We start from the raw sequence: 22,150 nt of genomic DNA on the forward strand, positions 1-22,150 counted from the left end.
GCTGCCATTGCTGCTTGGGGGAATGAGCAATTTGGCCGGAAGACATTTGCTCTTTATTCGATTTGATGCTCTTCCCCCTTATTCCTACTGGATAAGGAGGTGGCATCTTTAAGCTTAAACGCTTCCTCCTGGTAGAGTATTTAGGTGGACTTACCACCTTCCACTCCCCTTCGGAGGAAGTCTTGTTTTTAGGTGGTTGTTGAACCACCTTTGAATCACTTCCACTAGTAGTGGGAGTGATTGATGGTAGCCTTTCGGCTACCGATGCCCCATGAGGGGCATTTTGTTTTGGTGGTGGGATTTCTCCCACCTTTATAATGGTCCCCTTTAAAGTAGGGGAGGAGGTAGACGGTGGGATTTCTCCCAAGTCAGTAATAGCTCCCCTTGAGGCCGGAGAGGGGCCATTTTTTAAATGCCCCTGTGGGTTCGCAGGGGCTGAAAGAATGTGTGCCACTGTCAGGGGTGTCCTCATTTTATCTGCGTAAGAAGTTTCTTTCGTAACATAAGATCTGCTTTCAACTATAGCTCTTGCCTCATGGTAGGGCAATTGCTGTAATGTTTTTACTTTTTGAATTTCTTTCTCTTTTATTAAAATTGGACACCCCGAGGATCTGGCATTATGATCTCCGCCACAGTTTACACATTTTATTGGTGGAGTGCATTCGCTCTCATGTTTCGGCTTTCCGCACACGCATACCGCTTCGGTGGCCTTGCATTTCATGGAGGTGTGTCCGAACCTCTGGCATTGAAAACATCTCGTAGGAGATGGGACATAAGGGCGTACTTTCAATTTATAGAATGCAGCTTCTACCATTTGTGGCGGTCTCGGGCGGTCGAATGTGAGGACAAGGGAGGCGGTATCCACTAAGGAACCATCCTGCCTCCGCTTAATCCTCCTCACCTCTATTACGCCCTGATCGGCCAGACCCTCTTTAATGTCTTCCAGCTCACTGTTTAAAAAATCCCGACAAGTGATCACTCCCTGGGAAGTGTTTAGACGCTTGTGTGGGCCCGCTTCTACTTCAGCATCCATATATTTTTGCAAATTCAAAATGGCCCTTATTTGGGAGCGGTTATCCGCTTCAACACAAATTGAGCCATCGCCAAGCTTTCTTATACTTTTGGTTTTGCCGAGTGCACTTTTCAAAAACTTGTGTATTTTGAAGGAACATTCGTTGGAGAATGAACCTTCTTTCTTCCTGAGTACAAAAAATCTTCCCCAATTATCAGCTTCAAAGTCAACAAATTTAAAAATTTCATTACCTCTCTGGTTGCCGCCCTTGGCTTTCTTCCTTGGCGGGGAAGAAGGGCAAAAGGGTTGCAAAGTAACCTGCATCCCCGTCGTTGAAACGTCCATCGAATTGTCCTGGTCCATGCCGTGTCGAGATCCTGAAAAACAGATTGGATTGATGTGGGATGGGGGAGTAGGATTGGGAGTTGTATTGGAGTTTGGGAGAGGGAGAAGGTAGTTAGGATTGTGGGCAGGGTTAAATGGTGGGCTAGGCCCGGTAGAATTAATATGTATATCCATGATAGACATATAAATTCATCGAAGTACGTGGTCCCGCCTCCTCGGACGCTCAAATGGACCCGGTTACTATCCGGGTGGACCATCGCACTTCGACATAGACCGGTGCCGCGGAAGACAACGTTCCGGTACCAGGTACCGACCCGTGCCCCCGCGACCCCCTTCCTACCCCTAGGAACCTGTCTGAGACAGTGTTCCCTAGCCGATTTCCTGAAGTAGGGGTATCCTCCAGGTGGAGCTCTCGGGTGAAGCCGAGGCCAAAGACATGTGTTGGGATAAGCTGCCCGCAGGTCAACGTCTCCCTCAATGCCCAGGATCCTCTTTTCCACCCTAGCCCCAAAGCCTCGCCACGGCACGCGAGGGAGAGATATTTATACTCTGACTCTCGACGAGTGCGTATCCTTGTTCGTGCAGTGTGTGTAGTCGTCTGTATAGTGTGAATGTTAAGGTGTAAATGAGTGTGTGTGGTGGGGAGCTCGAGTTTACCTGTGGGTTCGCTAAACCCAAATTGAATGTATTGTTAAACATTGAAAGTACACTTTACTTATATTCTAAATGTGTTGACAGATGTCTTTCTAACGCCTTCATAAATGCAAGTATTAAAGTTTTAGAATTTTACACAAAGTTACAGAAAATTTTCAAAAAAAAATAAATGAGTTTCATTTGAAATATTAGTATATATTCTATTCTATAAGGCACAATATTTGAGGCGATTAATACAAATTCAAAGTCCAAAGAATTAACGCTTAGAAAGTAAAAAAGTTGCAGCCAAAAAAGTCACATGAATCACCAGAGATATTCATCATAATTATTCAAAATTCAAACGTAAAACTTAAACTATTGTATTTTGATACTTTGAATTACTAAAATAAATAGAAAATTCTTCACTGACCTAGATGACAATTAAAGATTCAAACTTTGTTTAATAACTACTTATAATTTAAATTGATCAATCATTTCAAATTAACATAATATTTGGAAGCCATCAACTGGAATGGGTTCCAAGTTAGTTTGAAGAAATAGGAAACACAGCTACAGGAATGTTAACATCTGTTTGTAATTTTCGCTATTCAGTATGCAGAAGCGTGTTGTTGGCCGCAATCTAGCGTTATTACCTTAAATGAAGGTTGGAAACTTAGTCTAACTACTGTTTCGGCTGACTGCCCTTTCTTAGATCTTCATCAAACCGCTGAACACAACTGCAACCCCTTTCCCGATTTTAGAGGGTTTCACAATTATCAGTCTTGGTCTGAATATAGAACCTCATTAAGCTTACAAACTATTGATATCTTGAATTAAATATCACAATGTTTTAATGGACTTGGAGCACGACTCAAAATTCTGATGTTATGTTTTCTTTAAATATTGAATATGGTCTAAAAATATGCAGATGATAAAGTGATACCTTCAACTAAAAAATATTTTTACAATATATTTTACTAATTGCAATCGTTTCATCTCATATATTTAATGATAGACGATTTGGAAAATTTCTTTAGGTACTAGTTTCTTGACGAAGTTCCCTTTTTGCAACAAAATTGAATCTTATAAAAATAAAAACTGACGCCAAAGTTACTTACTCCATCTTTATTTGTCGCACAATGTTCTGTCGTCAGCACTTTTTCAATTTGAATTTATATTTAATAGCTGTCAAAATGAATCGAATGCTAAAGTATTCACACCTCAATTAAGAAGTAAATTCCTTAAAGATTCTGTATATAGTTTAGACCTTCTAGCAACATAACTCCTCATTAGTAATGATCTGTATGTAGTTAACTAATTTTCAAGAAAATGACTCGACAGTTTTACTTTAAATATGGTATACTAAAGTTACTCACAATATCGCAAATTTTTTTAAAGAGATCATTCTAAATGGCCACGATTGCCCTCATAACTCAATATTCTTGGCAAATACGTTTAGTACATACGTAGTTACTTATACTTCAAATTTAAAGTAAATTTATTTAAAATAGGACTCAATGAAGATATTGTGTAAGATTAGCGATTTGTGCCGCTCTAAAAAAAATAGTACTAAGAAGAACAATAGCCTTGGGCAGCAACCATCTAAGAAAAAAAAATCCTGATAGAAAAACCTTGTTCTTCAAAATGGAGAATAAACCTCGTGTTAATACCTCGATTCTACAAAAATATTATTACGTATCCTTATAAAAGATCAACGGGACGGATTGAAAAGGCCCCACCAAAGTACCATTTTAATGGACTTCATTTTGTCTTATTGGAATATCTTAACTTTGAACAAACCAAGAGCACTTTAATTGCTTTTAGATCAATTTGGTAAATACAGCATTGACTTGGCTACAATCCAGGAAATCCGGTGGACTGGGCAGGGATCAATAGAAGACAAGAACCACACTGTATATGTATTGCAGCTGCCATGATAAGCTGCATCTATTCGGCTTTGTTTTGAGTGAAAGACTTCTACAACCCATAATCGGCTTCAAAGCAGTGACCCAAAGAAGCCGCCTCATTCAAATGGAAGGGAAATTGGAGAAACTACTGAATCAGTAGTGTCCATGCATCGGTTGACGAAGTTGAAAAGGATTTATTATCTTCTCGAGCGTACCGTTGCAGGGATGTGATATTGAAATCATCGCTGGTGATGTTGATGATGATAATTATTGATAAAAAAGTTAATCCTGGTGGGGAGTAGCTCTTCATAGGCCCCACATTCTTTAATAATACAGATATAACTATCTGGGCTTCAACTATCAGTCAATTCTGAAAGAATGTCTCAGCTGGCATTAAAAAAGCGTATTCTGAAAGGTAATAGGTTTTATTAAGGGCTACAGCGACAGATGACAGCCAGTTTTAATAGTGAAGCTTCAATTGTGTACTGCATGAGCTTTTCCGAGAGCTTGCGAGATGAGCTGGCTGGCCATGTGGGTAGGATGGAAGCAACCTTTATGCCAAAGACTGAACAATAATTTTTAGTAATTTACTGACATAAACTTTAATTGTGAAAAACATAAAATGTTGTGGAAAAAGCTATGAGTAATTTTTATGAGCTAAATTATGTAATTACTATTTGAATAGAAAATTTTAAATCCTAGAAACAAAGGGAGCGGAACATGGTTGAAAAATAGAAACGAAAAATGTGAGCAGTTGTGTAGAAAGTAATGAAAAACGGTGAGTTATTCGGTTTTCAATTTTAATCCAGAAAGGTAGGAAAATTTTTATGAGAGAATTTGTTCGTTGCCAGTTTTTATAATAAAGAGGAAATTGGAAAAGGAAATGACTGGATAAGTGATTTATAAACAAATGGAAAAAGTGGAGAAAGGAAGGTATAAAAGAAATTCATAGATAAGCTTAAAATTGTTTTCTTGTTTTACTCGAATATGGATATAATAAAAATGGTTTATTATCCATTAAAAGTAAATAATCTAGTAAATAAAGTTTTATTTACCTATTTATAATTATAGTAAAGTGTACGAAATGATGAAATGAATAAATGTTATTATTCGAATGAATTTATATTTATATTTTCAATCCCTTAAACAAATCATTGACAAGAAAATTCTGCAATTTATATTAATCCCATAACTGACTAAATGAATGCAATTTTCCTTTTTATTGAGAACAATGTTAGGTTTACAATCGCCTAATTTGCGCAGGTACCGTGCGCAATGGATTTTGTTATCAGAGAAGCCTTCTTTGCAAATTTTGGGTCCATTTGGATAGTTCACACTCACTAGTTTCGAACAGTTGAATACATTGAAAGCATATTATTTTATTAAACAGCCCTGGTTACTATATTCAATTGAACTTTTATAAAAATAGAACCTGACACAACCAAACAACTAGCCTGAGAATGAATTAATAATGAAAAAAGCCATTGCATTATGCAGTACATTATAACAGTAGCAAATGTTGACTTTTTTTAATTAATTATAGATGAAATTAAAATATGTGTTTTTTTTTAGTATCGTCCAACAGTCAAACTGAAATGGCATGCTATTACAATAGGTTAGTGCTAGTATAAAAATGCCCTTTTAAGAATGCGGACAAAACGAATTTAATTCTAAATGTCTAAACTACTGCAAATATTGTCGGTTTTAATGTGTACGTACACTATACACAATAGAAGTATTAGAAAAAACTTACTAACGACAGAGTTTCAGTTAATGAGATTTAGTTGCTGGAACTGTGAAATGATAGAAGAGATTCAGCAAAAAGTAAGAGAATTTCAGAAAAAAAAATTATTTTTCTTCAGCGCTACTTCTCAGAGATGAGAGTGACAATACAATAACACTTACCGCAGATCATAGAAGAGTCTGGCGACTGAAAAATAAAATAATAAATTGAAGGATAGTTTTCGCTGCAGTTTCGGGTCTCGCTTTGCTAACAGCAGCCTGCCAAACATTTGTTGTCACTTCAAGCTAAAGTCTTTAACTCAACAATCCAACTTTCGCTACCTTTGGTATTAAGTTCATAATAAATCTCATCCGCGGACTTAGATGAGTTACCTACATATGCCAAATAGTAAAGCTCCTCTCTCAATTCCGGTGGGTAACGTGACTAGCTCCGCCTCTCACAACTGTCACATCTAATTTTTTGCTTTATTCTTACACTTGACACTAGATTTAGGATAATTAAAAACAAAAAATAATCTGAAATTTTTCTTTATTATTTGCTGCTGGCAGGTAAAACCCAAGAATAGGTGAAGCTGGACTAAACTTTGAATAATTTGTAGCCCCCAAGTGTGAATAGAGAGCGAATACATTAACAATAAATCAGAAAATAAAATGAAACGCTGCTTAAAGTCTCAGTAGCAAGTTCCGGTTTCTTAAAGAAATAACTGTCCCAGCCAGTTATTATTTCTTTCTTAGCTCATGATGTTCTCATTCGAGTTCACCAAATCAAGCTGAACTTGTTGACAGAGTTTACTGCAGAGCTGTCTGATGATTTTATGCAATTTGAAATAAAAGTTCTTCTTCAATTCAAAGATAAACAGACCTCACTCGCCAGTATTCCAAAGGTACGAAAGATTAATTAAAACTTAACATATCAAGAATAAACAGTATGTACTTCTATTTTAGTGCCTTCTAAGAGTGACATAAAACTTTGCAGAAGAGTGTGTTAAAGAATGTAAAATAATAAAAACTTTAAACGAAGAGTGATTTGATGAAAGAAATTACAATATTATATGAGGGACTTCCCCGAGTTGGCCTGTACTTTCGCTTATTACGTAATCTCACTCTTCCGTCCGCTTTAAAACAGGAAATGTAATGAAGGAAGAAGATGGAAAGGGACAACTATTCTATGAATTCGGTCAGTAGTTATTAACGGTAATTGAAGCTTACTTTTCTTTTAAAATTAAACAAGGAAATGCTTTAAGTACTCTACAATTTTGTTAAAAGTGACAAGGATGTGGTAAGAAAGATAAGAATCAGGAAAGGTAACTTGTTGTGAGCAGAAGAAATAATTAATTTGATTTATTTGATTTGCCCTAAAGCTAATTATTATGTAGAAAGAATCACTCAATAAAATTTTACGAGTGTCTTAAGAATGGCAGAAAAAGAATGCCGTTTAATGTGTTTATGCGTGGAGTTGTTTCAGTTCTAATGTTATAAATTATGAATTCCTGCAATAAAAGAATTGTCCATGAATTACCTGAATTATGTCTTAATGTAGGCAAGCTAAAGTTTTTCAAGAATGTCGTTAAAACACTATAATTCCATTACTTGCCGTTTAATTTTAGGAATGTCTGTATTTTGGTACCTCCTGGTTAAGATATTAAATTTTTCTTGTATTAAGTACTTCTTTTTTTAAGACCCTTGTTCTTCGCTCAGTTTATTACTAGGTAGAATGCAACAGAAGAAAATTAAATGATATTATTACATTTGTACTTGCAGAACAAACATGCCGCACATTAACATGCAAAGTACAGGTGATTGAATACATTACTTACACATTTGGTAGCCGGTAGCTACCTAAATCCTTCTACAATTAATTATAGTGAGATCTGTGTTCAATGAATCACCAATTAGAGGCTCAATGTACTTTTCGAATTTATGAGTCAATTTCAAGTAGTAAATGAAGGTAAGTTAACTATTTTGGTTGAGTTAAGTGAACAAACTAACGTATAAAAAGATGCTCCAAACATAATGGCAAAGATTTGCCTTAAAAAAAATAAAATAACATAAAAAGCCAGGCATTCATTTGTTTAAACGTTGAGAGGAGATGACGAAACGTACCCAGGTGAGGCCCTTACCTGGGTACTGCATTAAATTCGATGTGGGCTTTGTACATTGTATTTGAAAAAATTTAAAATGAATTTAGTGAAATGTAATTTAGTTTTCCTAAGAGAATAATTACTCCAATCACACTATTTATGCAAATTATTCTCCGCAGTATTCTAATTTAATGGATAGTTTTAACAATTAAACTTTTTATTGTTTCAATTATAGGAAATAGTTTTCTTAAATAATAACATCGTAATATTTTAATTTTTTGAAGAGACAGTATCATAATGGTAAGTTACAGATTGTTGGTTGTGAGGTTTCATTGAAAATTTCATTTCCTCCTTCCTATTGGGATAACATTGACCACTGGGTGTGGTCGCCAGGTCGACGTGAAATGTAACCCACTCTTCTTACTAAATTATCTGATCGGTAAGGAAAAAAGAAGAGTATTAAAATTAGTGAAATGTACTTATAAAAGATTTTTGTAATCTGAATAAGTTAGGTTTCCAAGCAAATAAGGCACTAGAAAAAATGTAACATGGAAAAATTAATAAATAGTAAAGAAGAAATCTAGAATCTTGTCTGTTCATGGTACAGATTGTGGTAGTCGAGAATGAAGATACTGTGTTACATTAAGATGGTCAAAAATTTAATCTTACTAGAACTTTTGTATTCACTGATTTCACTAATTTTATTTAAAAAATCTGAGAAGTAAGGTAGTAACTTCCGTGTAGAAGACTCGCTATATCCAGTATTAAAGTATGAAATATTCATCAGTTTGAGTTATCTACTGAAAGCACCTTAACCCTCCATTATTCTACCTTAGTTTATTCCATCAGTATCTCAAAAGTAGGTCTCATATTATTCCTTTTCTTGTTACCGTTTCTTGTTTTAGAAATTGATGAAATTATTAAATTGACTTTAAATCAAAGTAAGGCAAAATTAGTAGTGGTGAAGATCGGTAATCAATGTTTCAGAGTTTCAAAGTAATTCTACTGGTGTTAAGAAGTATCTGGATGTCAATTTTTTGAATTAAGTATTCTATTTTGGGAGTACCTACTTAAAGTTTTCAACTCTTTCTCCTACTCTAATAATAATAATTATTTACTTGAGACCTATTTGTTTTGCAGTTTCTATTTTGTTGTGCTCTATTCTATTCTGTTCCTATTTTTTGCTATTTATTTTTATTAAATTGTTGTTTCTTACGGAATGAAAATCTAGGAATGCGATTTAAAAAAACAAACAAACAAATCATTAAACTGATAATGTACATGTGTGCCTGTAATGTCTCCACTAAAAACCGCAGTTCTATTTTTGAAATAACTGGTTTACAGTAAACCTTTACTTTTGTTTATAAATCTAGAGTTTTGTTTAATATTGGAACTTCTGACATTTAAGAATGTACATCTTTTGTAACTTTGTTTGGTTTTTATTAAAACAATTACAACACATTTTATTCAGTTTTATATTTATTCTTTAGATTATTTTTTTACATAATTCATTTTCAATAGTTTAAATGATTAATAGTTACAATTATTACAAACAAATCAGTTACAGCTTAATATTGTTCACACCATAACAATATAACATAAATGTTCCAGCTCTAGAAACATAAACAATGTCATTATGAACTAATCATTCATGGGTGGATTTAACGTTGTTTTACGCTGCAAAAACTTCACAACTCGTTTTCATTACTTTGGCATTCAACTTTGTGAGTAACAATTGAAATTAAATCGCACAAAAACGCCGTGTTACTGTCTTCATTATTTTGTAATCTGTAATCTTCTTTCTAAAAAATTGGCCTGTTTTCACCTTCTGCAATTATTAACCCTTTTAGCAAGCCCATGCAGCCTGGCATTGCCTAACTTAACAAGGGAAAAAAGAAAACATATAATTCTCCAGCTTCATTGCAAACCTGAGTCACTTGAAATGCTCCCTGTCTTATAAATATAAATGGACCAATATCTGTGCTAGAAGCTGCGATTTGTAGCGCGGCTTATTACTGCTCATTCACCTTTAAACGAAGTTGTTGCATGAAAGCCACCTTGTCCCAGATATTCCTAAATAGGGCGTTTCAAGCAATCTACATTAGTCCCTGCAATCCATACATCTCTCCTCCATCAACGTTTCTTTAGTATTAATATTGGAGTTTTGATTCGAGTTATTATAAAATAATAACAAATAGAAATTCAATGCCATCTATAGTGAAGCAAAGTAACGTTTATTCTTTACTTCAGCTGTAACTTGCTGGGACTTTCAGAAAAACAACAGTCCTTAGGAGCAGACTTACTTCTGCTACAACGTCGTACTTCGTTGTGAGTTTTTGGTTGTTGAGAGAACAGTATTCAAAGAGATATGTAGCCTGCATTACAGCAGTGCTACGTGGCTTACATAAATTAGATTGAAAGGCAGGGACAAATTATGCGTGTCTATCTACAAAAAATTAAATTCTGTTACGTTTTATGCACTATAGTCAGATTAATCTCTATAAATAAATTGTTAAAAATGTGGTTAGTTTGGCTGGGCAGGATAATATCTTTGATTACGTTTGTTATATCCCTGGCTGGTGGATTAATCTACCTCTAATTATGGATGAAAGTAAGACACCGTACAGCGATACAATAAACCAAATTTTTCTGGAAAAAATATTTTCGAATTAAAAAAACATAAATAAAAAACAAAAGGTGTAAAGATACACTAAAGTGTTGTTGGGAATCCACCAAGACTTTATTGTGTGCCACAGGTTCACTGGTGGCTTCTAAACCGTTACTAAGTTAAAGTTGCCTATTTTCACGAAAGCCTAAAAATTAATAATACTCAGTATAAAAAAAAAAACTGGCATACTGGCCATACTTCCGTTTAGGAGCAGAAAGTGGAAGTACAAATAAACACAAGTGTAAGCTTTTAAGGAGGTAAGACGAAATAGTATTTTGGCATCGTTCCAGTGACAATTAAGGGTACAATCATAGTTTTGCTTAAACATTAAGTTGAGGTTACCGTTAGATAAACATTGTTTAGAAAGATATATTGCAATTATCTTTAGTATCTAACAAAAATTTAACGTTTTTTAAAGTTAAGTATAAGGGTTGATTAAACGCCTACACAAATCAGCAAGTACCGATCATTTCATTAAGACTTAATTGAAATCTTTAAGTAATTTTACTGCATTGAGTTTTCATTAATATTGTTTAAAATTTATTAGATCTCACAGACCCTAGTGACAACATTCATATCTCTTATTAAAAATTAAACCAACTATATGTGATTACCTATTATAACTAAAAGATGACAATTTTTATACCAGTCATGGAGCTAACTTTTCTCTACAATTTGGTAAAGAATTCATTAAAATCTGAACAATACGAAGGGAGATACAAAGGTTTGAAAGAACGATTTTCAAAATCTTCAAAATACAATCTGAAATTTACATCAACAACATACAACATTGAAATTTATATCACTTATAGAGCTAACATTTCTCTACAATTCTGTAAAGAATTTATTTAAATCTGAATATTACGAAGAGAGATACAAATGTTTTAAATTTTTACGAATTTGAAAACCTCCAAAATCCTGAGATCATGTAGAAAGATTTCTTTTCATACATATTTTGCTTGACAAATTAACAGCTATCGGTTGTCACCAGAAGTTCTCCATCAGCAAACATGTTAATTACAAAATTTACAAATCCCTTAAGGCTAGTATATAGATCGATCTTTAGTGACTTGCTGAACTTCATGAATATTGGCCCCTCGGGTCACTGGCCAACAGTTTGTCGGCTATTTGTGAGAAATTTAAGTAATACTACAAATATATTATTTTTAACCAATTCAGTTTCTAAAATTCAGTTTGTTCTCATTTTTATCAAAAATTAAAATTCATTAGATACCAAGAAACTACATTGAAAACAAGTTTATAGTGCAGTTGAACAAGAAATAGTATTGTCAACGTTTGTTCCTTATAAAATTTAGTTTCGCATAACGATAAGTAGCACGAAGTAGGGTGAAGCTTGTATTGTATTATCTTAGATGCTAATTTCCACGGTTTGCTGCCCAAGAGGGCACTGTTTTGGACACATTGAATAGAGGTAGCTGACAGTTAAACAAATCATAGTATTTTGAATTCAAAGAGAAGCTAAGAAATTCATAACATTAATATCCAGCAGTTCTAACGTGATGGTTAAAGGCAGGATATAAAAGTTATCGAATTCTACTGAAGGGGAATCTATCTTCATAAATGCACTTCGTGGGTACCGCCAAACTGACAGCCAATTATAACTTTAACAACTCATAATAATTTATATTTCTTACAATCGGTTATATCCCTAGTTAGTGTAATTCATTCTTAATATTAGTGTTGATTGCTAGTCAATTAAACGGTTTTACTGTATTACATCTTTATTCAGTATTCCCTCATTTACTATCCTATAAAATTAAATATCGTGCGTAAAAATTGGTTATATAAACTTTTGTGATAAATCAAGCGGACAATAATAAGAATGTTACTAGTGAAGAAAGGGCTGATTGGAAATAACGATCGGAATGAGATTTAAGAGTTAAATGGCTGGCATTAACATGAACTTAACGACAGGTAGTTCTTTATAATATTAACTAGGATTCTAACTGTACAAATATATATTAAGAAAAGTGGGTAAACTCTACAGACAATACTGAAGAATGGAATACCCGAAGTGCAATGAATGTGGAAGAGTTATGCCTAGATAGCAGAATCTAGTTATTTTACATACTTACTGGAGAGAGATAGCGCTCTGGATGGTCACTAATTATCCTTGTTCTGTATCTACCTGACCCTTTTCCACTTTACACGGCTGCACACATTTCTTTTATAATTTTATTTTTCTTGTTGCAAACTAGTGATTACGAATTTGATGCATCTCTAGATTAACTGAATCGGTGGCTATACTACTAAATCAACAAAAACTTACAGTTTAAAAAGTTAAGTGTAGGGGATAATTAAACGACAAAAGTGCGCAAATCAGCTAGTACCCAAACATTTCATTCATAATACGAGTACTTCAGCTCGTAATTTCAGCTATTTAGAATTTGAAGAAGCTTATTTTTGTTAATCCAATTTGATAACAACAATATTATAGTTAGTCTTGATTTTCATAAAACATCTTCGATTCACTTTAAAGTTTATATTCGCACCTAAATGTTTGTAACTTTTATTCAACTTCTCAGGTTTTTTGCGTTCTAATAGAACTGTAAAGTTTTTGCTTCCAACACAATATCACTTAACATTGAAAGAATTGTTAAAGCTGCAAATTTGATGGAAACAAGTTAATTTTATTTACAGAAAACTTATTTTTTTTTCAAAAATATTTCAATCAATTTTATTCAAACTTAGCAAGATAATTACTATCAAATATGTCTTTCGCTTTAATTTAAAACTTTTCCAGAATAAAAAGAAAAAGCTTTAATTCTATTTAATAGTTTAATAAAGAGTGAACATTGTTTCCACCATTTATTTCTTTAGGAATATTTATTTTGAAGAGCCATTTATAGTTGTTATAACTGTTTCACAGCATACTTATTGTTTTTCTGTTATTTTCATTAAAGATATGCATATCTTAATCATTATGGCTAATAATTGTTGCTCTTTTTTGTTTATAACTATAAAAGAGAATAAAACATTGATGATACAATAGCCGAAATATTCTGAATTCATTATTTACATGTATGTAAACGTTAAAAATGAATTATTCATTAGAGATCTATCCTATATTAAAGTTTATGCCCATATATAGTAGAGATGAAATAAGATATTCATATTGTAGTTGAATGCTGAATCTTTTCCAATATCTACTCAAATATCGATTAATGCATAAAAATCATTGGCTTAACATCAATTGAACGGTTAATAAAAGTAAGAGAACAAGTTTAGAATTTTTTTTACTTTTACAATTACACGCTTACGCTTTTCTGTTACCCAAGTTTCAGGGGAATTATCGGCACCTGGCAGATTTGGGATTTTGAGTTTTAACTACATAGTTATTAGGTCTCTTGAATTAGAAAAACTGTTTTAACAAAATGGAATTTCACTGAAATGGGTTAAAATTTAATTTATTTATTTATTTATTTTTTTAACAACAATTGGCACAACTTTACAGAAAGGATTTTCCTTTTATTTTTTAAATTATCTTTTGATATTATTGTTGCTTCACCAATATCATTTTATAATGGTGTAACTAAAACCAATAAAATTTTACTGTCCAAATTACAGAGTAGTAAGTTTCAAGACAATTTATCTACGTACCTTCAGTGGTGGAAAGTTCTGTAATTTTTCACTAAATTTTTAACATTTATTCCATTGATGAATATTATTATTTTGTTTAGAATCTCTAGAAGTAAGTATGGGCAAAGCTGGTCATTTTAAAACTATTTTTCAAAACAATTCGAGAATGCTTTACGCGGATCGCACATTTCGGAAAGTGGGCTAGTGCGTAATTTATCCGTCATTTTCTTGCAATTAAATTGAAGAAGTAGAGTAACGTTTATTCGTAAGGTAAGTCGCTTATTGCTGGGTCACAGATACAGAACAAGTGAATTATGGAAAATAACTTGGGTTTCTCTATTTTCCAGCTGATATTATTTCATTGTCCAGATTTTTCCTTCAACTGTAAACCAATAGGTAATTAAATAAAAACCCTTTCTTAAATTGTTTCTTACTATGGACTTCGCTTGACTGTTAAATCATAAGAACATTACCTGTAATTCAATGCACGTCAACATCTGAAATCACTGAGCCTTTTTCAGTGCATACTCAACATTCAGTCTGTATTCTCCCGTTACATGCAGATCGTAGTGAGCTCTAGGAAGACAAAATTTAACGATTAGTTGGTGGACTCAAAGTGGGGATTTCCGCGAGGAGTGTGGTAATCCCGATATAAAACATTCCCTAATAAACTATTGTACACTTCAATTACATTAACTTCGCTAAACTATGTCTTTGTGATTCACACCAGATTTGTTTCAGTCATCATTGCTCATAAATTTTTCAAATATATAATTAATCATATGATGTAAATAATAAATTAGATGTAGCCATTCAACCTAAAATAAATTTTTTAATCAAAGTATTTATTTAACTCCTAAGGAGCTATTGAACATAATTACTACTGGGAAAATAATATAAGTTTAATAAAATGGCATCAAAACTTTCTTCAAAGAGACTTTTAATAAATTCGAATTTATTAGAAGTTGATTCAGAAATCGAAGATTTATATTGTCCAGTTGATGATGACTTAATAACTCAAGATCGTGTCGATTTGAGATCAATAGATCTAGTAGAGGATGAAATCTGGGGACCGAATGAAGTACCACCATTGGAGGATCTTGCGATGTCCGCCTTTGGTGAAGCTTTTGAAACGTATTGGTTTAGGATTGCGCTAACTCCGCCACAAGTTATGGCGAGACTTGGCCACTATATTCCAACCAACGTTGATGTTTTAAAGGCTGCCCTTGTCATTGGTTAGTTATTCATTTTTAGTTTCTTATTCTGCATAAGAAAAATGTTAAACACACACTTCAAATTTACGGAAGCACAAAATAAATTTTTTGGATTTGTGTTGCTGTAACAGATATTCTGACGAAAACCTGTAAATTGTGAATGCCATTTATTCCTTTATTTTCGAGAAACCAAACTTTTCTTTGTGCCTTAAAAGTGACAAATTAAAAAGGTAATTTCTTCCTTGCAATAAAAAAGTGCACGCCGTTCCATTTTCTGCAAGCCTATTGAATTTCAAAAAGCAATGAAGAAAAATCACTTTAAAAACAAAAAATTAAACTAAAAGACGTTTCTAAACGTATTCACAAACATTTCCTACTATCTCCGAATTCAACAATACAATCAGGTGACGGCTTTGCCCTCTTCGGAGTGAATGTTCACTATCTTTCGAAAGACGTTCAACAAAAGCTACAAATAGACACTAATCAGAGTCAATGCGTCTTTGGTTTCATTTTTTCCAACCTCGCCAATTGGCAGAAATGCTTTCAATGTAACTTTTTAGTATCTAAAGAAGATTCTTCGTAAAAAGAAAACTGCCCTCTTAGGGAAATGCTCCACAATTTGAAAAACGCTGATCTATAGAAACTCATCGTCAGTTTTTTCGGTTTTTCTCATAATTAACTACTTAAATTGAATTTAAACATTCAAACATTGTTAAGTTATAACGCAGCTTTGTAGGAACATTTAAACACTTCATTGTAGTTAATAATATATAATATAATTTTAAAATTTATAGAAGATAACTGTGCATATTGGAAAAGAAGAACCGAAGATACATGGCCTTACGAATGCCATGACATATATGCAATAAATAATGGCTGGAAGGAATATTTTTTGCAAAAATATTATGGCGAATACATACAGGAATTAGATCCATATTCTGTGGAATACGAAGAAGAAGCAAAAGTTGCTATTATATTTTCAGAATATGTAAAAAATTTAGCAATTGATGGTTTAAGAATTAACTCATCTGATGAAATGAAAGTTTGCTCAGCTAAAAAGTTGCCAACAAAATTAGGTGAGATGACAATTGTATGTGTGAGGGAGCTTTCCTTTTTCATTTTCTGAAAGGGAAATGGCTCATGTAAATGTTTACAGACTAAATATTTTAAGAACCTTTTCTATTTTCCGTATTAGTGTTTGTTATTTAGAGGAAATTATTAAAAAGTAGACTAAAGAAGTAATTATAAGAATGATCCGATACTAGTCGGGTTTGAAGTGCTTTTTCCTAAATATTTCAGACTTGGTGTATCCATGTCTGAGTTTAATAAATCCAAAGATTGGAAATTATCCGAACAAATTATTTATGGAGAGTTCCTAGCAGGTTCGTCGGAAAATTCTCTTATCGGTTTCCTTTTTTCAAATAGAAAGATCTTCGGATCTATTGGGCGAGCCTTACAGCACGTTGTTTTAGGCAATAATAATGACCATAATGTTTTTCGGTAATGACAACTTGAATATTAAAGGATAATTAGTGTAAATCATTTAATATTTAGTAGCAATATTACACTATCATTTTATCATATTACACTTTTTTATTATTTAAATAAAAACCTTTACACCTATTAATGCTCTCCTTTTCAACCAGATTGAATCTTTCCGATAGCAACTGGAATGAAAGAAGCTTTAATTAGAAAGAAACTTTTACACAAAGTATCTAGGAAGCATGTGTGAGTATTTGAAGTAATGTGGGTGCAAAGGAAAATAGAATTGTGCACTTTTTAAATAGAAACCAAAAAATACAAAAGAGTTTCTTTGCTTAAAATTGCTGTTATATTTTTCCCTCATAAGTCAGAATAATAGTTTGCTTCTTCTTTAAGGCAATGTTATTTGAAAAATATGATTGGCACTTTGATTTTCAACTATCCGAAATAAGAAGTAACTACGAATGAAGTGGTCATACAATATTTAGCGATTCAGTATTCACTGTTGGCAAACCTTCTCTTCCCCAGGCTTTTCCAAACACTTTTCTGCATTTCCAGACTTAATTCTACGTAGATGCTGCAGTTTCTTTGTCATTTATCACTCATAATTTTCATTAACATTATAAGATCTTCTGGCAGATTTGCAAGATTTGGATGTATTTTCACTCCGTTCAATTTCAGTCACTCAAGCTGAAACAAAAAACATGCATTTCTTTAACTAATTAAATTAGTGCAGATCCTTTGGATTCGGACTTATTTGGTCTTACTTAGCAAGCTTGCTTTTTAATAATTTAACTAAGAACTGTTATTTGTTTTATGTCAAAATTTTGCCACCGCTAACGTTTATATCTACCGAAAAATGTAGGCCTCCTAAGTGATAGACAGTAAAGATTTTACAGACTTTAATATTTATTTATTAAGAGGAAAGCTTTAATAAAACTTAAACACGAACTTAATTAAGTGCGAGAGAAAGTATGAACATTAGAGGGTAAAAAAGAGGTAGATTGGGGGAAAAAGTAAGATTAAAAAAAAAAAACAGTTTAATATGATGACCTATAATGTTTTGAATATATGTCAGCTCTTGAAGTGGCGATCAAGAATAAAGAAAGAAAAGATAAAATAAAAAAATTGAAACGCAAGCTTAAGAGGGAGGAATTAAGAAAATGGAGGTGGAAGAGATTACTTAAAAAAATAAAAATAAAATTAATATTAGCCAAAGTTAAATTAAGGCGAGGTCATGACATTGGAAAAAGTGAAATACATGAGAGGAAGAAAAAAGATAAAGGTAAGGCTAAACTTAAAAGAAATGGACAGGATAAGACAACTGAAGAGGAAGATAAAGAAACTGAAGAAGGAGAAAAAAAGTCAGAATCACCAGAAAAGAAAAAGTTCAAGAACGAAGATAAGGACAAAAATTATCAAGAAGAGAAGAAGGGTAAAGCGGAAGAAGTGGATAACAAAGAAGAAATGGATAAATCTGCAAGAAAAAGAAAGGATAAGAGAAAGAAGAAAGAGAAAGAAAAAAGGCAAAAGCAAGAAGAGAAAATTGAAGAATTAGATATGTTCGCCAAAGCAAAACGAAGAACAATGCGTATTTTGAAATACCAGAAGGAACTGAAACATAAAAAAAGAGAAAAGGAGAAGCTGAAAAAGGAGATGAGCAAGAAAGAAGTACTTAATAACGTGAAGCAACGTGAGTTGTATTACAATTGTATAAAAAGAGAATTGAGAGTTAGAAATGTTATTGATTGTAAATATTGTAGACTTCCTTTCAAATACGCTTCTTTGAAAGATGTTCTGAAAACAACGAAATTGTAAGTATTTTATTCCTTTTTACTTTTATTAATATTAATGAGTAAGACCTGATGCTCACAAAATTAGCTCTCAAAATGTTTTAACAGAAAGGAAACACTTATCGTTCCGGCCCTTGATATCAATATGAGAATCAATTCTTTAAAAAATGATACCTACCTAAAATTCTGATTGGCTGTTTTAAAAATTAAATGGACTTGTTTCTTTTATTGGTGGATGGGTTTTTTATAAACTTTGGCTTGGATTTATTTATGACATTATAAGAGAAATTAACTCATACTTGGGTTCTAAACATTTTTCAATTCTTCGATATAACACCAGCAATGCTAGGCCGAAAATCAACGGAATAAGCCACTCCTAAACTAGGGCTCCTTACAATCAGAGCCGGATTTAGATGAAAAGAGGCCCTAGGCGATTCCACTTATGCGGCCCTCATACAAACGAACAGACCCAATGAGCCGAACGCGTTGATCTTAACCAATACATTTTTATGTTTGTTTATTAGTCATAGTATGCGTAGAATTTCTCCTTATTTTTCGGTTCAGTATTTTAGTATTCACTGTTTTTAGAATAGTGTAATTTTAATTTTGCTAACAATTTGAATGTAGGCCCCTCTTGATCTTGAGACCCTAGGCTGAAGCCTAGTTAGCCTATAGGAAAATCTGGCCCTCCTTACAATATTTGGCAATCACTCTTGGAACTTACGATTTAAATGAAATCGGTTCAACAGAAGTCCGCACAACATGCATGATTTTTTTTCTCTAAAATTACTTATCACTTGCTGAATAATTTATTAAAGAATAATACAAAAATGTTGACTTAGCAAGCAAATCATGCAAATCAAATTAGAAAGTAGCTAACAACAAGCCTAGTTTTTGTTTAGTGATTATTTGATAAAAGGACGATATTCCTAAACTTTCTGCATTTGACTTAAGTTATTTTAAACACACACACAAAAAAAAATTATTTTTAATGTAAACATTTTTAATTTTACAATTAAATTTCAATAATACTTTAGGTACTTGGTAATAATTAGCGATAAAAAAATTCGTTTTTTTATAAAAATTAATTTATTGATACTTATTAATTTTTGTTCAATCAATATTTCAGTTCTAAGCCATGGAATGTAAAATTACCGTGCAATTGTAAATGTAGGTGTTTGAGGGAGATCGATTCGCGACTACATCTTGCGACATATATCGGCGCATTACATCTTTTGAAATCGTTAACTATTACTTATGGATTCTCAAATTTCCATTTATTGAACAGAAATATTTTCGCAGACATCAATTATCAAGAATTTTACTGCTTCATCATGAGTTTATGTGACCTACAAAGCTTTTGTCATTTTAAAATTCATTTATCCCATCTTGATCCATTGCATGCCAAAATATTATTTTTTGGCACCACAAATATGAATCATTTAGAAACACTGGAAATAAGCAATTGCACTATTACTGATAATTGTATAAAATATCTGACTAAATATATTAATGGCAGCATGTACAGATGTCGGTTGAAGGTGTTAAATTTGAAAGGTAACTTAATTTCATTTAAGGGTGCCAAATTGCTTGCGGACACATTAATCAAGGAGCCAATTCCTTTTATAAAATATTTAGATCTATCTGACAATGCCATCGGATCAACTGGTGCTCAGGCAATCTCGAGAGTGATTGTCTTTAATAAAGTTTTACAAACCATTAATCTGAGTCAAACACAAATGGATAGTTCGGGAATTACTGATATTTCATTAGCAGTATTCAACAATTCATTCCTGTTACACCTCGATACTAGTGCCAATCATTTTTCAGAAACTGTCGAAAAAGATATGTTAGATGCGTTAAATCATAATACAACTTTAGTAAGTTGGGATTTACGAGAATCTGGATTAAGTGAAACTTTGTTGCAAATGGTCAAAGAAAATTTACTTCGTAAGAAAATAGAAAGATATAAAGAAGATGTTCGAAAATTGGGCGAAGTTAATACCAAGCAGATATATGATCAAACTAGTGATCGAAAAGAAATTCGATTACCTAGTCATCTACTTGAAGATAGAAGAGTAGGAGAAATATTTACAAACATTTACTTACCTCCTCGTGGTTCAACAGTATCTACGAATGTTGATTATGATCTTACTACAAATGACGAAGATGTAACCAGTTCCCCGAGTGCAACATCTTCTTCGTATTCCGCATTACGATCTCCTGAAGAATATTCAAAATCAGGAATGATAGAAGAAGGTGGACAGTCTCCTTCTATGCAATCACAAGAATTGGAAAATGTAGAGGGTTCTGATGAGCAATCTTCAGTTTCGACGACAAAATTATTTCCAAAACCTAATAGACATCTTGATTGTAGCAGGAAATTCTTTGAGGAAGATGAAGATATATCTTTAGCTACTATAAAAAGTGGTTTTAAAAGAAGCCTCGATTACGAAATAATAACCCAACCTGTGTTGTTCTACAATATGAACAAGAAGAATTCGACAAATCCTTCCAAAACAAGTATCAACTCCGATAAAAGTGATTCAAATTGAATTCCAAATTTTCAGGAGTAAATTAAGAAGCGTTTTCAACATCTAATTAATTAATACAAAAAATAAGTTGGAAATCATGCAACCGTTTGAAAATCTCTAATAAAGATGACACCTGCAACTTTCTAAGCAACGATTTTTATTTAACGAATTAATTTCTCTTTAAATTACATGAAGCTCTGAAAGACATACATTATTTTCTGACATCTGAATCGTATTTATTTGGAATCTTGATAGTCTGTAGAACGAACATAAACTAAATTGAAAATAAAAGTAAATAAATAAATCAATAAATTTTATTTCATTAATTTTAATTTTGACTTGTCCAATTTAAAGTATTTGATATTTGAGAACTGCTACATTCTCCAGATAAATTCTGGTGGCCCTAAGTGCGCCCAGAAAAGCAGACTATGGTGCTAAAGGGCACCTAGGGTCAGATAAAAAAAAAAAACTTGTTTATTTATATTTATATTATTTTATTTTTTGGAAGTTCAACTTTTGCAGAATCCTACAGCTTCTCTCTAGCTTGCCTCAAAGATCAATCTTTAGCTTATCTGGTTCAAAACCGCTTTGGTTTCCATAATCTTGCCCTTCCTCTAGATTTTCTCCTGTTGGATGATCTAGGCCTATCTAAAGGTGCCTTTCTGAGTAGATTATTCAGTCATCGCAAATTACTCTGTTTTATGACAGTCAAAAGTGTCTCTGCTCACATAGAATTAGTTTAACATGCTCTAAATTTTAATGTAATCTTTCTTTTTAATTAATGACAAGTGGGTTCATTTTAAATTATGTGTCCATCGACCATTTTAAGGCGCTTCAACATTTGAGGTAGAAAAAAAGTGGAACTATTGAAAACAACGAAAATTAAGAATTTAACTTTTTAAAGTGAATTTAATAAAATTAGAGCAATTGTTCAGGTTGACTTCTCAATCATAGACAAACTAGAGCTTTCAATAGATCAGCGGGAGAATGACTGTACAAATATGCATTCCTCTTCACAGATCAATGCTATTTTATTTCCCTTCTGTAACACTATTTAATTCCCACGCTGGCTTGCATTAGTATCCGCGACGATTTCCTATGTCAAATTACCTTCACTAACTGAAAAACTACAGATTTT

At 32.7% G+C, this 22,150-nt stretch overlaps 1 protein-coding gene and 1 long non-coding RNA gene across 14 annotated transcripts in view; one reads left to right on the forward strand and one right to left on the reverse strand.

The window, feature by feature from the left end:
* LOC141461479 (A-type potassium channel modulatory protein KCNIP1) overlaps nucleotides 1–22,150 on the forward strand; it is a 143,927-nt gene that overhangs the window by 62,952 nt on the left and 58,825 nt on the right. For 2 of the 9 annotated variants that reach the window (XR_012462928.1, XR_012462929.1), the window contains exons 1-2: nucleotides 14,780–15,224; nucleotides 15,998–16,279. The exons of 2 other annotated variants lie outside the window; for them this stretch is intronic. Coding sequence is in view for 4 of the 7 variants with exons in the window: in XM_074142618.1 (XP_073998719.1) it covers nucleotides 14,900–15,224; nucleotides 15,998–16,279; nucleotides 17,764–18,499; nucleotides 19,608–21,033 (2,769 nt within the window). In the remaining 3 variants the exon portion in view is untranslated. Of the gene's footprint in view, nucleotides 1–14,779; nucleotides 15,225–15,997; nucleotides 16,280–16,849; nucleotides 16,932–17,081; nucleotides 18,500–19,607; nucleotides 21,317–22,150 lie in introns of those variants that run through there. 5 more of the 9 variants (XR_012462930.1, XM_074142618.1, XM_074142619.1 and 2 more) reach the window with 5 other exon arrangements.
* Nucleotides 10,153–14,751, reverse strand: LOC141461482 (uncharacterized). Of its 5 annotated transcripts, none has more exons than XR_012462933.1 (5): nucleotides 14,463–14,638; nucleotides 14,011–14,371; nucleotides 12,741–13,012; nucleotides 12,486–12,656; nucleotides 10,356–10,370 (listed from the first exon to the last, which is right to left on the reverse strand). It is a non-coding gene; the product is annotated as an uncharacterized lncRNA (long non-coding RNA). The 5 variants fall into 5 exon arrangements; XR_012462932.1 differs by having other exon boundaries at nucleotides 12,486–12,659; XR_012462934.1 differs by lacking the exon at nucleotides 10,356–10,370 and adding an exon at nucleotides 10,153–10,167 and having other exon boundaries at nucleotides 12,486–13,012.

This window comes from Rhodnius prolixus, unplaced genomic scaffold (assembly GCF_049639745.1).
Source record: "Rhodnius prolixus isolate KJV_2025 unplaced genomic scaffold, Rpr scaffold_6, whole genome shotgun sequence".
Taxonomy (NCBI): Eukaryota; Metazoa; Arthropoda; class Insecta; order Hemiptera; family Reduviidae; genus Rhodnius; species Rhodnius prolixus.